The sequence below is a fragment of the Chiloscyllium plagiosum genome, chromosome 10, assembly GCF_004010195.1.
Source record: "Chiloscyllium plagiosum isolate BGI_BamShark_2017 chromosome 10, ASM401019v2, whole genome shotgun sequence".
NCBI lineage: Eukaryota > Metazoa > Chordata > Chondrichthyes > Orectolobiformes > Hemiscylliidae > Chiloscyllium > Chiloscyllium plagiosum.
Genome location: NC_057719.1, coordinates 66533966 through 66553993, shown reverse-complemented (window position 1 = coordinate 66553993; position 20028 = coordinate 66533966). Strand labels below are relative to the sequence as shown.

The 20028-nt window shown below is 39.3% G+C and overlaps 1 protein-coding gene across 5 annotated transcripts in view; it reads right to left on the bottom strand.

Moving 5' to 3' along the window:
• The window catches only part of fmn1 (formin 1), a 367109-nt gene that overhangs the window by 177474 nt on the left and 169607 nt on the right, over positions 1-20028 (bottom strand). For all 5 annotated transcript variants that reach the window (XM_043697987.1, XM_043697990.1, XM_043697988.1 and 2 more), the window contains one exon: positions 1523-1610. In XM_043697987.1, coding sequence (XP_043553922.1) covers positions 1523-1610 — 88 coding nt within the window. The remainder of the gene's footprint in view (positions 1-1522; positions 1611-20028) is intronic.

The following is a 20028-nucleotide window of genomic DNA, read 5'->3' as shown; positions in this document are numbered from 1 at the left end:
AGAGAGAGAGAGTGTGTGTGTGTGTGAGAGAGAGAGTGTGAGTGAGTGAAGGGGAGTTTATAATGGGATTATAGTTTTCATTAGTAGTTATTATATGTTGATGGTTCAATACAGAAACGAAAATGTGTTGCAGGAAAAGCGCAACAGGTCAGGCAGCATCCAAAGAGCAGGAGAACTCTTCTTCGGGCTCATGCCCGAAACATTGATTCTCCTGCTCCAGGGATGCTGCCTGACCTGCTGCGCTTTTCCAGCAACACATTTTCAACTCTGATCTCCAGCATCTGCAGTCCTCACTTTCTCCTGGTTCAATACAGAAACACAGTCCATGGCTTCCATCAATCTGGGTTTGGTGACAACTCTGGGAAGGGACTCACTTTCTAGTGTACTACCTCAGTGAACCATAACACTGATCAGCTGCCTTTCTAGTAGGCGTCTAGTTTCCTGATGGGAAAGTGGGGTGACTTGCATGATGGCTTTGGGGCTTTCTCAATCTTGAGACAATTGGAGCTATTGGCGGAGGAGTCAGGTGCTACCCTCCACAGGCAACCCTGTCCCCCTGCCCTTGCCTTCAACCTACATTCCCCCAAAAAGTGACAAGAGTGATTGTAATGAGATCATACAGGTAGACCTCAGAATATGAGTTCCCTGATTGGAGTTGTTAACCTGGTCCAATTAGGGAGCCCTGGCTGACAGATATAAACAGGAATGTCAAATATTCTGTTCACTCTGAGAGCTGACTCTGAGGGAACTGGATCAGCGTCAAGGACTCTTCATATGTAAATAAAGGGTGACTTGGTGATGGGATACCGACCACTGTGGAGTTATTTCAGTGACAAGTAAAAAAAATTACTTATTCTCTGGATTCTACAAAGATCAGGCCTCAACTGCAGTTCTTGGGGCCCAGAAGCTGCTGGCTACTGAAGACCCGGACACCTGTGATTTGCTGAGCAACATAAGCTATGTTCACCTGTCAAATCTTCAACAGCTGACTGGCATTCAGTAGGCATCATTCCTTCAATGCTCATGTTTCCAACAGCATTAGGCTTGCAATCACCCTAGATATGATTTTAGCTCTTTCACTGACTGCTTAGATTTAAAACAATAATGTTCACCCCTCAAGCTCAACCAACAGGTTCTCCAATCTAATACCCTCAGGATGGACCACCAGCTATACATATCCTAATCAATACTCCATAGCCTCTATAAACAGCCCACCCTCTGGTTTCTGCTTCTCAACTTATAGTCTTGTAAAATCCCTTCTATCTTCATGCAGCAGGTAGCGTCCACAATGGAGAGGCATTTTGCGTCAACACCATCAGTTGTCACTGGCCAGGAATCTATTGGTCCACGATCTCCACTTAAATCTGAGAAGTGCATTTAGTTGCTCTCAATAGGATGCCACTGTCTCTGTGCTGCCTTCATTCAACACAAACTAACGTCACATAACATTATGTTGCTGGGACCTTTCATTTATAAACTATCAAATAGGCTTGTACTTTTTGCTCAAGCACCCAAAGCATACCTTGTTGAATGTCTTTCATTTCTAGATGTAGACTTGATATGAAGATTCCCACAGCCTGAGAACGTTTGCCATCCAGCAACTTTACAATCTGCAATTGAAATGCAAACTTTGAATAAAAGCATTTGATACTGAAGAACATTAATATAAAATTATTCTTGGCATGCATGCAATGTTGTAAAACTGTACTAGTTGCTTATTGCTAGTTATGATGAAGGTATTAACAGTCACCTCCAGAGTGAGACATTAGCATAATATTTAGGCCACACCATGTAGCAGTGATATGTTTCTTTCTGGTGCTTTCCAAACTTTTTCTGGTGCTTTCCAAAAAAAATTTAATTCTGTCTGATAGCAAAACACCAATAAGAATGAAATTCACATAAGCGTGATGTGCATTAAAAAGCACTGAAAGGGTTTTGGAATTGGTTGAATTAATTAGTTGATCTCAGGCAGAGCAACAATGACAACATGATTAACGGTCTCAATGTTTTAAAATAAGGACAATGAGCCCATGTTCTCAGGGAACTCAGTCAAATCTCTTCCCATTCAAATACCATACTGCTTTTTGATTTTTCCGGCCAAAGTGGCCAAGTTCACACTTTTGGTTTGTATGTGGAATGAACTACCAGAGGAAGTGGTAGATGCAGGTACAGTTACAATAATTAAAAGACATTCAGATGTGATGAGGAAGAGTCTATTACAATATGTTCCATGTGCCTTTACAAGGAAGGTCTGGAGAGAGAAGCAATAGTTTTTCTCAAAAATTATCCAAAGCAGCTCTGCGACACAGAATTCTCTGTTCTATGGGTTGTTCACAGGGATATATACTTGGAAAAACATCAACTGTGCTGGAAGACAATCAATGCAGTGAAAGAAGTTCCTTTATCTAACCTAAACTTGGTGTTTTTAGTGCAAGAGTTATCCTTCTCGAAATGCTGCAGATTGTTACATTCCAAAGTCCTGAACCACGGGCTAAAAAGCATGAGGCAGCCTTCACAGAGGTGCAGTGGGACAATGGGACAAGGTTACTGTTTAAAGGCTTTACAGACATAGCAGATTAAAAGGCTCAAATCTGTAGAACGCCTTGAACTGTTTATCTGACAATGAATGTAATATCAAGAGTATTGTGCTCTGCACCTCAGAGTGGAAATGGTGCAAAGAGAACTATATATTTCTGTTGCACATTTATTGTCAATTTCAATTTGAAATGTTTTGCCTTCAGGCTTTATGCCTGACCCACAATCTATTTATATGTAACTACAACAATCATATTAAGACAAGTAATAGTGAAAAAGGTTGGATATAGACATGTTTTGTGCAGCTTCTGTGTAATTTTCAAGTTGAAATGCCCTCTCTTCACTAAGTTGCTCATCTGTTGCACAGAATGTCTTGCTGAGACCATCAAGAAGGATGCGGGCAGAAGATGGGTGACAATCCGGATAGTCATCTGCTGCTGGTTCAGATGGATGAGTGTCAGTAAGGTATTTTACAAATGAATATAGTATATCTTTGAGGGAAAAATGTACATGTCTGAACAACTATAACTATAATGTATAGAATGATGGCTTAAGAGAGAAAATGGATGCTGGCAGTAAGTGACCACATTAAAATGGTCAAGGAGGGACTTTTGGAGAAATTGATAATAGCTAATATTTGTTCCGAAATGATGAGAGACAGTGCCCACGGACAGATAACTATTTCTAACATCTATAGCATGGGCCAAACAAGCGAGTTGAGCTTTTAGGTAGAGAATAGGAATAGACTGAGGAAGTTAGAAACAGGTCTGATGGAGAGCACATGGATCAGAAAGGTAAGGAATTTCAGAGTTGGGAAGTCAAAAATCCTACAGTTAGAGGACTTGAGGTCAGGGGCAGAAAAGAAAGGGACACTTTATTACAAAAGCAAAACAGTTCCTCACATTTGTTGCTGGAGATGATAGGTGATAGGATGGATGGGGAGAGATGAGGAAGGAGGTTTGAAGGAGGCAATAGACTATTAGAAAAGAAGCCAGGAGTTCTCCAAGTTGATCGTGCAATAGTGGGAGGATTTAGGAGAGGAAACTCAACAGCAGTAAACACTTAATATCATCAAAATGAATCTTGCAACGGATAGTATTTTCAGTTGTCATTTTTCAGTCACAAGGTTTTGTGCCTCAGATTTGAGAGGATAGAGAGAGAAAACATAATGGAGAGAATGTAAAGAGTTTGAGATAGCTCTGAAAGTAGTATAGACAGATACAGTGTGTTTGAAAAGGTTATGTTTCCAAACAAATGCAAAATACATGTTTCATGCAAGGTACTTCATAGTGGACTGTTTTGTTTAAACTTTATTTTCTTCTGGCTCATTTTCATGTGTATTAGTTATCTGCCAAAATTTGCGACTGAAAAGAAACAATACAGTGTAAAGTGAACCCTAACCTATTTGTCAGATATAGGCAATCCCAAGAGCAAATTGTGGAGCTATATTTTATGTGTATCAATAGAGTAGGGGAGGTGGAGTGAGTGTGGTCAGCTCACTTGTGTCTATCTCACATTGCAGTGAATCAAACATTGGATCGCAGTTAGCAGTGCCTCAGTGACAAAGCAGCCAAGTTAGCAGTGCAAAGGAGTCTAAGGAATCTAAGCTCACAGACGGAAAAACTCGTAAAAGTTGTGAATGAGACACATGGGTCTGACATGTCCTGTACACCTCAAAATGGTGCTCCAGTACAGTCAGTTCCAAGTGTCAACGTTCACTTTTCATGTGCTTTTACCCTGTGGGGTAAGATATTGTGTAGCTGAAGTGTTATACAATGAACAGCAAGTCAGCTACATATATAAAAGTTCCCTGCTCTCTCAATCTCTCTTTCTCCTAATGGCAGACTTAAAATAATAAAGAAAAGTTAAAACATGTTAAGACTCTGCCACCTTCACCAATAGAAGTCATTTGCAGCTATGGCCCCCATGGAAGACTTTTCCTTTTGCTTTCATTTCACTCATGGGATGTGAGGTTCATTGGCTGGTCATCCCTAGTCACCCTTAACAAGGGCACTTGTGAATAAAATCAATCTATCTATTTCTAAAAAAATACGTCAAGGCATCTTCCTCACCCCGTCTCACCCTGTCTCTTCCACTTCCCGCTCCTCCGCCCTTGAGCCCCGCCCCTCCAACCGCCACCAGGACAGAACCCCACTGGTCCTCACCTACCACCCCACCAATCTCCATGTACAGCGCATCATCCGCCGTCATTTCCGCTACCTCCAAACGGACCCCACCACCAAGGATATATTTCCCCCCCCCCCCCGAGCAGCATTCCGTAAAGACCACTCCCTCCGTGACTCCCCCGTCAGATCCACACCCCCCACCAACCCAACCTCCACTCCCGGCACCCTCCCCTGCAACCGCAGGAGGTGCAAGACTTGCGCCCACACCTCCCCCCTCACCACCCTCCAAGGCCCCAAAGGAAACTTCCATATCCGCCACAAATTCACCTGCACCTCTCCTCCTCCCTACCTTTTATCTTAGCCCTCTGGACAAACTTTCCTCATTCCTGAATAAGGGCTTATGCCCGAAACGTCGATTCTCCTGTTCCCTGGATGCTGCCTGACCTGCTGCGCTTTTCCAGCAACACATTTTCAGCATCTTCCTCACCCCCTCATATACAATCTCATCATATCTGCCATAAAACACAACCAAACCTTTTCATCTCAGACAAAAATGATGAAAAATTGCATTCAAGGACACTTTAACCAGTTCAATTGTTTCCTACTGGGGTGTTTCAAAAATATCAGGTGGTCTACAGATGTTAGCACCTGCTCATGACAGAGCCGAGCATCATGATGGCATCATCATCACTGACAAAAATGACCTTAAGCTTCCAGGTGTCTACCGCTTCATATACCCTGGCCAACATCTCTGTCTCAGGATTGCTGCAGTCAAGCTGGGCGCAAGCTGAAAGAACAGCACCTCATTTTCTGTTTGGGCACTCTATAGCCTTCTGGACCTATTATCAAATTCAACATTTTTAAGGTTTGAGCACCTTCCCCTGTGTGGCTTTCCCCCACTGAATCCCCACACCAGGCCTTGTTTCCACATGAGCTGCTATCACACAAAACGCAGTGTCAGCCACTAATGGTCCCCATTAACAGCCATTCATTCTTCCAGGCTGACCTTTACCCATTCCTTTGTCTATCCGATTGTTGTTTTTAGATTAGATTCCCTACAGTGCGGAAACAGGCCTTTTGGCTGAAGAGTAACCCATCCAGACCCATTTCCCTCTGACTAATGCACCTAACACTATGGGCAATTTACCATGGCCAAGTCACCTGCTCATCTTTGGTCTGTGGGAGGAAACCTACGCAGACATGGGGAGAATATGCAAACGCCAGACAGACAGTTGTCTGAGGCTGGAATCGACCTAGGACCCTGGTGCTGTAAGGCAGCAGTGCTAACTACTGAGCTACCATGCCACGCATTAATTGTTCTTTCGGAGTAATTGTTCTTTCTCTTTGGGCTGTATCTCCACCTACAGTTTATTGCTCCCTCCTCCCCACTGACCCCATCTTCTGGGTGAATAGTAGCCTTTTCCTAGCCACCGTCAGTTCTGAAGAAAGGTCACTGGACTTTGCTTTCTTTCCACAGATGCTGCTGAGGTTTTCCAGCAATTCCTGTTTTATGTTTCTGGCATGATGATGCTATATTGCCACCCGGGTCAGTATCCTGTACTTAAAATTCCCGGGGGGGGGGGGGGGGGGGGAGGTGGCCGAGCGGATTTGGGCCTGTAAAATCTAGCACAAGGCCACTTCATGTGAGAAACATTTTAAAGTCACAAGTGTATCAATTGATTGTCCTGCAATTGGTGTGAAACTGAAGTTTAACTGCAAATTCGAGTTGTCCCTTTAAGGCCACTGCTCAAAACAGATCAATCTGAGTAACTGCATCTATTGACAGGCTACAGAGTCACAGGGATGTTACAGCTAGTCTGTGAATTTCAGGTTCCACTGACTGACTTTCTATTTCCTTAATTTTTAGGTTTTCTTTTGCCCTTTAAGAAAAGTGAAAGGACTAATGTATGAGAAGCAAGCATTAAGCGGAAGTTGAAGGTGTTCTTTATAGTAAGCTAAACCATGGAATGTTGCTGGGACAATTGTTGGAACAACATGTCGCATTTTGCATCATAGAAGCATAGAGATGTACAGCATGGAAACAGGTCCTTCGGTCCAACTCATCCATGCCGACCAGATGTCCTAAATTTACCTAGTCCCATTTGCTAGCACTTAACCCATATCCTTCTAAACCCTTCCTAATCATATACCCATCCCGATGCCTTTTAAATGCTGTAATTGTACCACCCTCCTCCACTTCCTCTGGCAGCTCATTCCATAAATGCGCCACCCCCCTGTGTGAAATATTTACCCCTTAGGTCACTTTTAAATCTTTCTCTTCTCACCCTAAACCATTAGAACAATAGGATTCTACCGCCTTAAAGATTATTCAACCTATCATCACACTCAAAGTCTAATATCATTCCATATTCATGTCTTTTTCCTTGTTATTTGAGTATATATCAAGTAAATATCCATCCTCTTTGCAAAGTCCATACATCACAGCTGCTTCCAGATCTTATTAACTTTGTGTGAAAACATTACTTCCCATTTCCCGTTCTGTTCCGTGGGCAATTACTTTCAATCTCTAGCTTCTGATTACTGATACACTTGATTGAGAAAATAGTTTCTCTCTTGCTCTCTATTAATCTTTCATAAACTAAACATTTGTTTTTTGCTGTGGGAGAGAACACTCCCAGCTTTTCCAAGCTTTCCATTCAACTGAAGTTCCTTATCCAGGATGTACTTTAGTATTTCCAGGACCTGGATACTTTTCTTTAAAAAGAGAATGATTTTGTTTACAAGATTTACTAACCCAGACAACAAAACGCTTGAAAATATTACATACATTTGGAGGACTAATCCATAGCAATTCTCTAATTGGATCTGGGATGTTAGTGACATTTACAAATTTATGATGTGTTGATAATTAGCACTTTTAACAGCCATTTCCAGATTTTTAAACAATGGAATCATAGGGCTGAATTTTATGCCTCTTTGTTCCGTCAGTGGCTTGAGGTGTGTACATAAAATATATCAGGTGATCAGCCATGTCCTTCCTCCCTGGCCCTGAACCATTACCCATGATACATGGATTGGGTAAGGTGCCAACTAGGCTAATCATACTATAGGCCTATAGAGCTCCTTAATGTCCAATTAAGTGGCAATTAAGGGCCTCATTTCATCTGCACTGCTGTAAACTGCTGAGCAGTGGCCAGGAGGTCGGAGTGCAAAGGCAGGCATGGTGGCTAAGTGGTTAGCACTGCTACCCCACTGTGCCAGAAATCAGGGTACAATTCTACCTTCGGGCGACTGTCTGTGTGGTGCCTGCATGTTCTCCCCATGTCTGCATGGGTTTCCTCCCACAGTCTAAAGATGTGCAGATTAAGTGGACTAGCCATGGGGAAGGCAAGGTTACAGGGATAGAGTAGGCCAATGGGTCTGGGACGAATACTCATTCTCCAGCCAGTCAAATTTGCTAGTTCTTTTTAAAGACTGTAAGAACTAAAACTCTGTACTTCCTTACCTTTTTTCAATATCACAACATTGCAATTATAATTTAAATTAATGGATGCACAATCATGTGAAATCCACAAGAGTTCCTATAAAGTCTTCGTAGCAGAGATTAGCAGAAAGGGGTTAAGTTTTAGCACACAGTATTACACAATGCAATGTACCAGGCAGAACAGTTTTTGATATAAAGCATAGAGACAGTTAATCACCTGTATCTTTATTAGGAAGTGGATTGTAAAAGAAAACATTGCTAGATATTAGTCCATTAAGACAAAATCAAAAAGTTGGATTTGGAGGCTGAACAAATTGAGAACAAAAGGAGTGATAAGAACATCGACCCTGATGTCTATCGATACAGTAACTTGACGGATTGGTCATAGGAACAGCAAAACCAAAGTTATTCATCCACTTCTTGAGATTGTTCTTTTTTTGAAAAAAAAACTCTTTCTGGAATGTGTGCATTACTGGAAATGCCCCTATTTATGCAATTGAGGAATAAATTCTGAACAAAACCATGGGCTGAAAGCATATCATGTACACCCAAGTGAAATGACACATTCAGAAGTGAAATTCATATTTCAAAAGATAGTGGACATAAGAATCAATAATTTGCAAAACTGAAAGCCACAAATTCTGCCGATGCAGACTTTAGAAAAAGTACATCTTTATATCAAATACTATCAAGTACCTTTACTTATAAGTTCAGTCTTGCATCAAAGCAACCCTGAAGTAGTTTTGAATAGTCATCACTGAAAACTGCATATGTGCTTGCTGAATTTCCATACTTGGCAACAGAATAAGTTTTCAAAGAGATAATTGCAGTCTTTAACTATATGTAATTTGTACACCTTTTAATGACCTTCCGTTTGACCTCATTTTGGGGCAAATGCCTAGGTTGTCACTATCCTATTAGATATGCCTTGCTTGAGGCCATGAGATTACACAGATATAATTTAGATTAAAAAGCTGCAATCAATGAAATACAAGTTAACATACTTAACTTTCAATGAAGGATTGAAGTGGTATTAATTACACAGGAAAATATGTTTACAGTCCTTTATAGCCTAATCTGGCATTGAAAGAAATAATAAACACAGAAATGATATTAAACTGTTTGTTTAAAAAAATCCACTTGGAGTAACGCTTAGTACTGCAACAAATATTTTAAACATTTGTTATTGTAGCAGTGCAAAGCACATCATTAGCAAAACAGAAGATAATGTTTTCCATTATTACATGAATTTGTAACTGCCCTCAGATTCAAAGCATGGCTATCAATGCATCTTAATAACATTAAATAGATTAAGATTATTCAATGATAACTTTTTTAGACTAAATAACTAAAAAAAAGTTAAGGTGCAAACATAATTATTTCAGCTAATGTACTGACATGGCTTTCTTCACTATGATAATTCTGCACCACTATAGAGCATTTTAATTTTCTTTGCTTAGAAGCCATGAATCTTGAAACATAAAACTTAAGAATAAATGTCAAATACTATACTTCTCATGTGGTTTTTCATTCTATCTCACTTCCCGTACCAACCACAGTTCTGTAAAAAGCATTAAACTCTGGTCGACAATACATTTTTAAAGTATGCATAGTAAGGATGGGGGTTCATTCCAAGATCCAAGTAGAAAATGCAGTGACATGTCTAGCTTCCCAATTTTACATTGTGAAACTAACCTTTGAAAATTACGTCTGAAAAGAGCACAATTTACATTAGACTTCAAATAAAAACATGTGTTATTAATTACTTCAAACTGTTCCAAAGAAAAAGACAACAGAAAAGTTATTACCTTTAAAACCTTTGATATGATAATCATTTGGCTAACATACATCAAATGTGACTAATAAATTTAAACTTTTGTTGCACATATTAAAGTAGTGCTTGATAATTTTGGATTTGCATTCCTACATCAATAAATGGAGCCATTATATCTTGAGCTTTAACTTGGAATTTTTCTATGTACAAGCCCTAGTGCCAGCCAGGAAAAAAAATGATTTCCATAACTCAAACACAAAGTACTTCCTACAGATTCCCACAGGGATTCAAAAAACCTCTCATGCTTAAATGCTGCGAGCTATACCAAAATTTATGTGTATACATACTTTCATTACATGCTATAATAGATTTTCCACTATTTGCCCATTTTGCATGCTTCCTTTCAATAAACACTTACATTAGGGTCTCAGTGAGTTAAATTTAGGTAATTAAATGTGTTGCACAATGTGAGAAAAAATGTTAGACCATATTAGTCATGCCACACTATAATTCCACCAGTTATGTCTGACAACATAACTTGGGAAATGTTTAAGGCAGTTGTATGGAACTCTTCTGTTCCTGACTGCAGCAGGGGCACAAATACAGCAGAGGAAAGACAGGAATGTAATATGAGACATTACATGTTCATGAGTTAATTTTTTTAAAGAGTAACTTCAATTAATATACCTTATATCTCCACAGCATAGTTATTACAATTATATTTAAACAGGACAAACTGAGAATGATAATTCTATTTTTAGAACCATCAAATATGAAACAACAGATATAAATCAGAAACTAAGTCTGTCTATGTTGATATCCTGATGAAGGGCTTATGCCCAAAATGTCAATTTTCCTGCTCCTTGGATGCTGCCTGACCTGCTGTACTTTTCCAGCACCACATTCTTGACTCTAATCTCCAGTATCTGCAGTCCTCACTTTTGCCTTTGTTGATAAATATCTACCCATTATTATTCTATACAATATATTCATAATGTTTAATAAAAAGAATACAACATGCAAAGCAAACTTAAATTCAATATGTGCATCCCTCAAATATGAAAACAACACTGACATTAGTTCCAGAAAATAAATAAACCTATAATATTCATGTACAAATAATAATTTAATTGCTTCACTCATATGAATGATCTCACTTCGGCACTAAAATAAAAAAGGCCCAAATTTAATTGACTCACGATCCAACCTGGAAAGTTAGTCTACAGTATGCCTTATTGCTGAACATGTCAAAATAAGATCAAGGGTATGGATGGCAGGGACAAGTTATTTGTACAAGTTGTCGGAGTCTCACATCTCTACTTCATATGAACGCCACTTCGTTGGAAAATTGTGTCAAGTTTCCAATCAAAGTTTAGGGGTGTGGAGGGGGGGGGTAGTGGGGAGAGTGGAATACACTCCCTGCTCTGCAATTGATCAATTAAAGAAGGTGGTCAATATAAACTTTATAATAAAAATGATTCATTTTCCAATGAGGCCTACGTACACTAATTAATGAGACTGCACGCGTTGACTTCCACACTTACACCAGATCTCTTATATAATCTGCTGAAACAAGATGGACCAGCTTTCTCATTAAATTGTACCTGTGAGCGTGTAAGTGGAAGGTGTTTTGTGGATCTCCAGTAGATTAACTAAGGAAACCGAGAAAGAAATTATAAATTGCCATTGTGATGTGAAAGAATTATTTGCCTACATTATGTGGTTTTATATGCAGCTTACCTGTTATCAAAATGTGACTTTTTGATTTACTCATGCTTAATTGGACTCTGATTATAAACTGATATATTTGCTTGATAAGCCTGTAATTCATTTTAAAGTCGTTTGGATTTTCAAAAAGTCTCAACCGGTACCTTTTGTGCTCGACTAGCTAATTTGTGTTAACTAAAACTCAACATAATTTAACTTAAAGTAACATCATTGCCCACCAATGATATCCCCCCTAAATTAACATCTTCAATTTTAAGCAATCATCTCCTTATTTGATAAAAAATCCTAAACTATTTCTAATTTATTGTGTTAGAGGTTGCTGTAAAAATAATGACACATTAAATAGTGTATACCTCTGACTGTGGGTAAACAGTGCACCAACTTCAGGCAAAGAGTAGAAACACTATTAAATGTAAATATTCAAAATGTATGAGGCGTTGCTCTCACATTAGTCTCACAAAATAGCATCTCTTCCTCAGTCTCCCTGTTTTACTTGGAAACCTGTGGCATTTTGCTGTATAAACTTGCAGTATTCACTACAAGAAGTTAAATCTTGCCACGGAAATCGCAAATATGCTTTTAATGACATGCTAATTATAAAGCACAGGAAATGAACCTCTCTGTTACTGAAAGTGTTTGGGAGTGTGGATTCTCATTCATTCAGATTTTGAATTTTTTTAGGGAGGTTTTAAAGATGTCAAATTTTAAAACTTTACTTCTTATGTTTCCTAATTATTTTCTCTATTATCCAATTATTTTTCCCTCTCTGTATCTGATGTGACATTGAATTTATGCCCTTAATTCTGACCCTTCACAGTCCTTCCTGTATTTAGTTGCTAACCTTGAAATTTTCTTAGTTAACTAAATATGAAAACTTAATGAAAGCTCACACCAAACTATGAAAGAGGAATGCCATTAAAAGGGTAAAAACTTATAACTGCTATATGTTCATTTGTTTGAATTACTTAAATGAGTCAGAATTCCATAGTTGTTAACTCACTGTTTTGCGAAAACCATGTATTATCATATAAAAATTATAATATTGCAGGCAACAAGGCCATTGCATCCATTTCTTGTATTCATTAAGTGGAATCAGCAGCGTTTAAAATATACAGCAATCTGATAATATAATTCAAATATGTAAAGAAAGGGAAGCAACACTCAGATATTTGATACTTGTCTGTACACAGTCCATCAAGATTGATCCAGTGAAGTTTGCAGAAAATTGCATTGCTATCAAGAGACAGGCAGAGGTACGAGTTGCATACTTTAGAAACCAGACTACACTGTAAACTCCACAAGTACTATTGATAGGCGACATCTAACCTCTAGTTAAGAAGTTGGAGTAATGCCAAAGCATTGCAACCACTCAAATATGTGGTTGGCAGTGTCTAGTAACACATAAATTAAGCAATGATGATGGATTAAGAGGAGAAAATGTAATTTAACGGTGATACATAACTAAATATATACTTGGAATTCTTTCCATATTTGTAACGTGCAATGTGACGTGCAAAAATGGTGACAAATAGTTACTCAGAAATACTTTTGGTTATATTTTAAAGTATTCACACAAAAACATATTTCAAGTGTGCAAATTAAATTTGTGAAAATATTTACATGCTCTTCTATAAGACACGCACACTTTAAAAACAATACCTCCATTTTTGATTTAGCCAGAGTATACAAGTTTCCGGCAAAGTTAAATATATTGATGGTGGTTGGTTAGGAAATTTAGTCCTCTCATTTTTCCTTGCCCACACTAGACATCAATATATTCTACAATCTCTTAAAATATCAGGTTCTGTAAATAAAGCTCCACAACACATTCTGGCTCAGGACATCCTGTACTATCTCACTCGCTTGACAACAATAACTCACATGTATCATCTTAAAGTCAACCCATTGGGAAGCAAAGTATTGCAGCTATATAAAGAAACTGAAATGAGAATGCTGGAAATACTCTGCAGGTCTGGCAACATCTGGAGAGAGAGAGAAAAATAGTTCATTTTTTATGCTGCTGACCTTTTCTCAAAACTGGAAAAGGCTAGAACCATAATAAATTTCAAACAAGTGAACGGTGAAGGAGGTGAGTTGGGTGAGTTAAGGGGTGGAATGGGATGGTGGAACAAAAATGGAAAGGAGATCTGAGATTCAGGTAGGGCAGGAGAGACTAAATCACAAAAGAATTGGTGGGTCAGAGGCAGTGGCAATGTGATAAGCAAAGAAACTAAAGGTGTGGCTAGAGGAGATGTGATAGCAGCTGTTCACTGAGTAAGCCACCTTTAAAGGATGCAGCTTAGAGACAATCCCTTGGCCCTTGCCTGGGAGATGGCAAGTTTGTCAATATCTCATCAGTGGAAGGTTAGCAGCTATTGCCCTGGCAGCCGCTCTGAAGAAACACAAGGCCATAAACCACCTCCTCCAACTACCTTTTTGTCTGAAATGGCCTTGCAAGACAATAAGTTGGATCAAACAGCTTCAAAAACATCCAAAAGGAATGAAACTGAATGACCCCCCCACCCGACTGGACACCCTACAAAATCTTTCTTTCTAACATATGGAGCTTCATAAATTGTGGTTGGGCTAGACCGTTGCCACCAACCCTCCTTCCCAGTTAATCTCAATAACCCTAAGAGATTATTTGTCACTTATCTGTCTACTTTTTCTTCCTGCAGCCCAATCATACCTATGATGATGTGGTAGACATTGGAAGAAGATGGTGAAAGAGAAGCAAATGAAGGAGGAGGAGGAGCTGTGTCATTGTTTCTCTCCTTAGTCATTTCTAAGATTAAAATTGAGGAAGGGAAAAAAGGAAGAAGAAAGGACAAATCTAATGATAAATTGCAGACATTTCAACTCAAAACATGCATACATATCATCCTCTGCTTTGAACCCCCTCTCTAATTTACCACCAGTGATACTTGTTCCCTCTGGTCCAGGCATTAACTCAGTAAATCTGAAGTTAATTTTCAAGGCTGTATCACAACTAACTGGTGTATCTCTCAAGTGTGCAGCTGTTCCTTCTGGTATCTGGGATTAACACAGGTATTTGACCTTCCCTGTGGAAAGCAATGAACTAAATAGCAACTTCACTGGAATCCCAAGGTCTTAAGAGGCTTCTCGAGATCAGCCTGTCTGTTCACCTCTTCTGAAATGTAGACCACAGCTCTAGATTCAATGGAAGTAATGAAAACTGAAAAGCAACATTAGTCATAGCTTCTTTGTCATAATGATTTCTGTCTTCCAGGGCCTTCAAGTTGTCCTCAGGCCAGCCAACCTGCTCATCAATGGGGCCACCAAATTAGGACTAAAACAAAATAATGATAAAATTCTGTTGGATACTAATGTTATTAGGGGCAACATACATCGGTAACTTTCCTTTCTGTACCACCAGGTCGGTGGAAGCAGGCAGCCCAACAGCAGACTCAAGCCAGCAGCGCTTCATACTGAGAAACAAGCCGCTTCGGGACAAGTCTCGAAAGCATTTTTTTTGTGTGAAGTATCTGTAGCTAACTTCAACTAACTAACTTCTTTCTGCAATCAAGGTCTAGTAAGGCAGAAATATATGTCCATTGGGTGGAAAGAATAGATGGATACTCAAACTGTTATAACATTGAATATACTTTCATACGCTATTTTGTTATGGACAGTAGTTAGAATTGGATAGGGAAAGCTGCACTGCTCAGAAGAGGAAGTGGCATTATGGTAATGTCACCAAATTAGTAATCCAGGCTAATGTCTAGGGACAAGAGTTCAAATTCCACCATGAAGGCTGGTTGAACTAAAAGTTAACTAATAAATCTGGAATTAAAAGTTTATCTCACTAGTGATGATCATGAAGCACTGTTGTCAAAAACATTCCTACTAACCTTTCGGGAAGGAAAACCACCTGATCTGGCCAATGATTCCAGACCAACAGTAATATGCTCGATTCTTATAACCCCCACTGAAGTGCCCTATCAAACTGCTTCAGAAACATCCAAAAGGAATGCAACCGGATGACCCCCTAGCTGGACATCCTACAAAATCTTCCTTTCTAACATATGGGGCTTCATAAATTGTGGTTGGGCTAGATTGTTGCCACGAACCCTCTTTCCCAGTTATTGTTAATCAACCTGTTCAGAGATGTTATGATATACTTCTGGAGTGGGATTTAAACATAGGATTTAAACTCCTGGCACCAAAATAGGGACACTGTCACTCTACACAAGAGCCCCCAATCCTCCTTTCTATATTTAAGGGCCTATCTAACTAGTAATGGTAGAAGATTAACCACCATTGATTCTTAAGAGAAGAGCCACTTGTGTTAAACAACAAGAAACATGATGACATCAGTGTGCTGTGGGAGCCAAGAAGAGAAAAAATCCTACTCACCCTCACCTTCATCAATATATCTGTCATTGATGCATATGTCCCTGCCAGTACTGGTAGGAGCAGCCATCGCACAGTGCTTATCATCTTCACAGTGAGAATCTTCATATTGTGTTATGTGGCACTATCATTGTGCTACAGTAGGATAAATTCTGAACAGATCCAGCATTTGAAAACTGGGCATGCAAGAGGCACACCTGGCAGAATTGTATTTAACCACAGTATGTAAACTTGTGTCCCAGAAAATCTCCAACCTACAATTACTGTCAAGTCATCAGTTCAATCCATTTTCAAAGATGAGTACAGGAGGGCATACCTAAGCATATCTAAAAATAAGGTGTCAACCTGTTGTAGACACAACACAAGACTAACGGCATGTCAAACCATGGGAGCAGCATGCAATAAATAGAGCTAAGCAATGCCACCACTCTCACACCTTGCAGTCCTGTCACATCCAGTTGTGATCAGTGGCAAACAGTTAAACAATTAACAGGAGAAAAGGCTCAGTGAAGGTTCCAACCTCAATGTTGTGGGAGTTCAGCACTTTATGCAAAAGACAAGGGCTGAAATAATTGCAACCATCATCAGCCTAAAATTTCAAGGCAGTAGCATCTCTCCTGGTCACAGAAAGGCCAAGTCAGGCCAAAGACAAATTGGCACTATTGGCAGATATTTGGCTGTCTGAACCATTCTTCAGGAATTTGGATAAACCTGAAGAGAAGTTCACTAAGCCTCTCGTCAAGGCTCAGCTAGCTGATCCACTAAATACTAGATTCAGCTCAAACTGAAACTGAAAGCAAAGGAGTTCTGCAATGCTGCTACATTAAAAAAAGGGATGTGAAGAGCAAGTGGAGACATCCTCACAGACCTGTAGGCAAAGGCTCACCAGATAATGGTGCTGCCCAAATGTTATCAAGAAATATTAAGGCCAGCTCATAAAATTCTGATGGCAGGACATGTAGGAACCTGGAAGACCCAAACATGTGAGATTCAACACTTCCATTGGGCCAGGATTTCAATGTGGTGCAGTAGTGAAAGACGTGCCATACATGGCCAGGTATGTGCAGCACAATCTACGAACAACTTCCATAGTAGTTTTCAGGGAACTATTTAGTGAGGCGTTAATAGACTGTGTGAAGCTTTACTGAAAACAAATGTGGGACACCAATACATCCTTGCCAGGTGTCATTCCTTTAAGAATAATTACTGCTAAGGTGGTGGTAGAAAAGCTAACTCACTTCATCACTCAGCATGGATTACCAATATGTCTAAAATCGTTCAAAAAGCCACAAGTAATCTGAGTAAGACACAATTAAAATCTTTAGCATACCATCTACAGATTAGATTCTTTAGAGTATGGAAACAGGCCATTTGGCCCAACAAGTCCACACCGACCCTCCAAAGTGTAACCCACCCAGACCCATTCCCCTACCCTATATTTACACCTGACTAATGCACCTAACAATATGGGAAATTTAGCATGGCCAATTCACCTCACCTGCACATCTCTGGATTGTGGGAGGAAACCAAAGCACCCGGAGAAAACTCATGCAAACATGGGGAGAATGTTCAAACTCCACACACACAGTTGCCCAAGGCAGGAATCTAATGTGGGTCCCTGGCGCTGTGAGGCAGCAGTACGAACCACTGAACCACCGTGCTGCCCATAAGTGGACAATCTTTGCCAAATCCTCTCCTACAAAACAGCATCCTTATCATTTAGTCCAGGGAAAGTGACTTGAGAACAGTACCATTAAGCCTTCAAAGTTATTGATCATGGAATACTGTTATGAATAACCACATGATTTGAACAAAGCACTTTCTTTGCTGCTTGTCAGCTGACATTCACCAAATGAATCGACCGGTTTCAGCCTTTCTGAATTAGTTTATGGATGTGAGATAAAAGATCCCCTGAAAAAGCAAGATTTTATGTCCAAGTTATGGGAACGGGTCAGGAGAAGCTGCCAAGTAGCTCAGAGACAACTGAGAACATTTCTTCACAATCATGAAGGAATGGGCAGACAAACACATCAAGACCCAAACATTCACTTGATGAATCATAGGCAGGATGGTTCAGTGGCCCATATGGAGGAATTAAAAGGTTTGAAGTAAATTATTTGATTGATACCCCCAGATTGAATCATCAGCCTTAGGCACTAATACAACTGCAGAATACCGGTTTCTTTGACCGACTTCAATTCGGTGGGTTTGCATTTGTGCTTTCATCTTGGGCCACTTTCCCTGGCCTAAATGATAAGGATGCTGTTTTACAGGAGCAGATTCTCCTACATCCACGTCATGTTTGGCAAAGGTCGTACACCCTGGTTTCTTTCTACAGTCTCCTTTAAATTCTGTGAGCAGCCTTATTAAATTCCCTTGTTCTATATATAGATGTGAAAGTATGGTGCTGAACCTTTCTAATAGATCAGCGCTAGTTAACTAGACATCAGGAGACTCAATCTAGAAATTGCCTTGGTTTACTTCTCCCTTGTTCTATCACATTCATCATACTCTACTGTTCTTAGTACAAGACATACCTGCACATGCTTATCCTCCTCTTTGGGGTGGGGTTAAACCTAGAGTTTCAGTCAAGTCATTTCAGTGGGATTGGAAAGCCAACTCTAATTGTCCAATGACATGTCCACACATGCCAGAACACCAGTCCAATAGCCTTTTGAACATTCCATGCCCTTCCTGTTTTGCCTTCATGAACTAACAATTATTGGTTAAACTATTCACTTTTCTCACAATGACTTTCTACCGAGAAATCCATTTACCTATTTGTCTGAGTGACAATTTAAGAGGGTGGATAATGACATTTCCATCTATGAAACTCTGTAAATTAGCTTAATATCTTTGCAAAGCAAGTCTCACTTTCATAATAAAATTAATAATTTTGTTACTTATTAGAGGAACTTTGTTGATGATTTTTAAATTCTAAATAGATAAAGTATATCAATGAATATTTTGGTAGCTGGGTGAAGTGTTTAAATTTGTGTTGTGACCACTGGAGTAGAGGAACCAGAGGGAGACAGTGCACTTCTCCTATTTTGGGCATGACATGAAAGAATCAAAGTCAGACATTTCATAGTAGGTGCTATTGTGTCTCTTATTGAGTGCTCCTTGAGTTCCCTATGGTGCTCCTTCAATTTCCTGATAACAGCATACAAGACAAAGCCTCATGAGATTGACAAACAGTGTTTACTTAGGATGTGAATTCCTCCAAAAAATCTGTCCCTGGTCTTTAGTCTTTCAAAAATGTGTAACTGCCAGCTGTATAACTCTGTATTTGAGCTATGGGGCTCCAGGTGGATCTGTGTAAAGATATCAGAAGAATTAAACAGCCGAATTAGATTGTTTTTTATATCTAGTCCAATCTGGATGTCACCCACTCTGATGTGCACCTCTGTCATAGTACATAATGGCCTATTTATAACATTTAAAATGTTGATACTGGTCCCAAATGTTTAAATTATGCCCTCGTTCTTGATTAAATTGAGGTCAACTGTGGACCACAATGGACCTATTTTCATTCCACTTCATCGTTCCTGCTCTCCTGATTCTACGTAACTTCGACCCTTACTCATCTGCATTTGAATTAAAGTCAACTTACAGTCATATCATCACAATCCAAGATGAGACAATAAGATTCATCTTGATCAAATTTAAAACCTTATGCACTGAATTAGTTACATCTGCTAAACATAAAATGCTGCCTTTGATTTATTTAATGAAATCCTACATGCAATGCAATACTCCTCTTTATACTTCAAAATCACAACCTTTTTGAAAGTGCAGATGTTACTGAACTGTAATTGTGGATCGTTAAAACATTACTACTTTTGTCTTTATTTAAAAGTGAATCGAAATTTGCAGTTGGACCAGAATTTCCTATTCACTGACACAGAATACAAGATGGTGAGCTGTCTAATACATTAACTACACAAAGATAAAGGATTTTTCTTGGCTTTTACTTTAAAATCCCATTATAGCCAACAGAAGCATAAATCACTTGATGTATATAATCCAGATTTCTCCAACACACA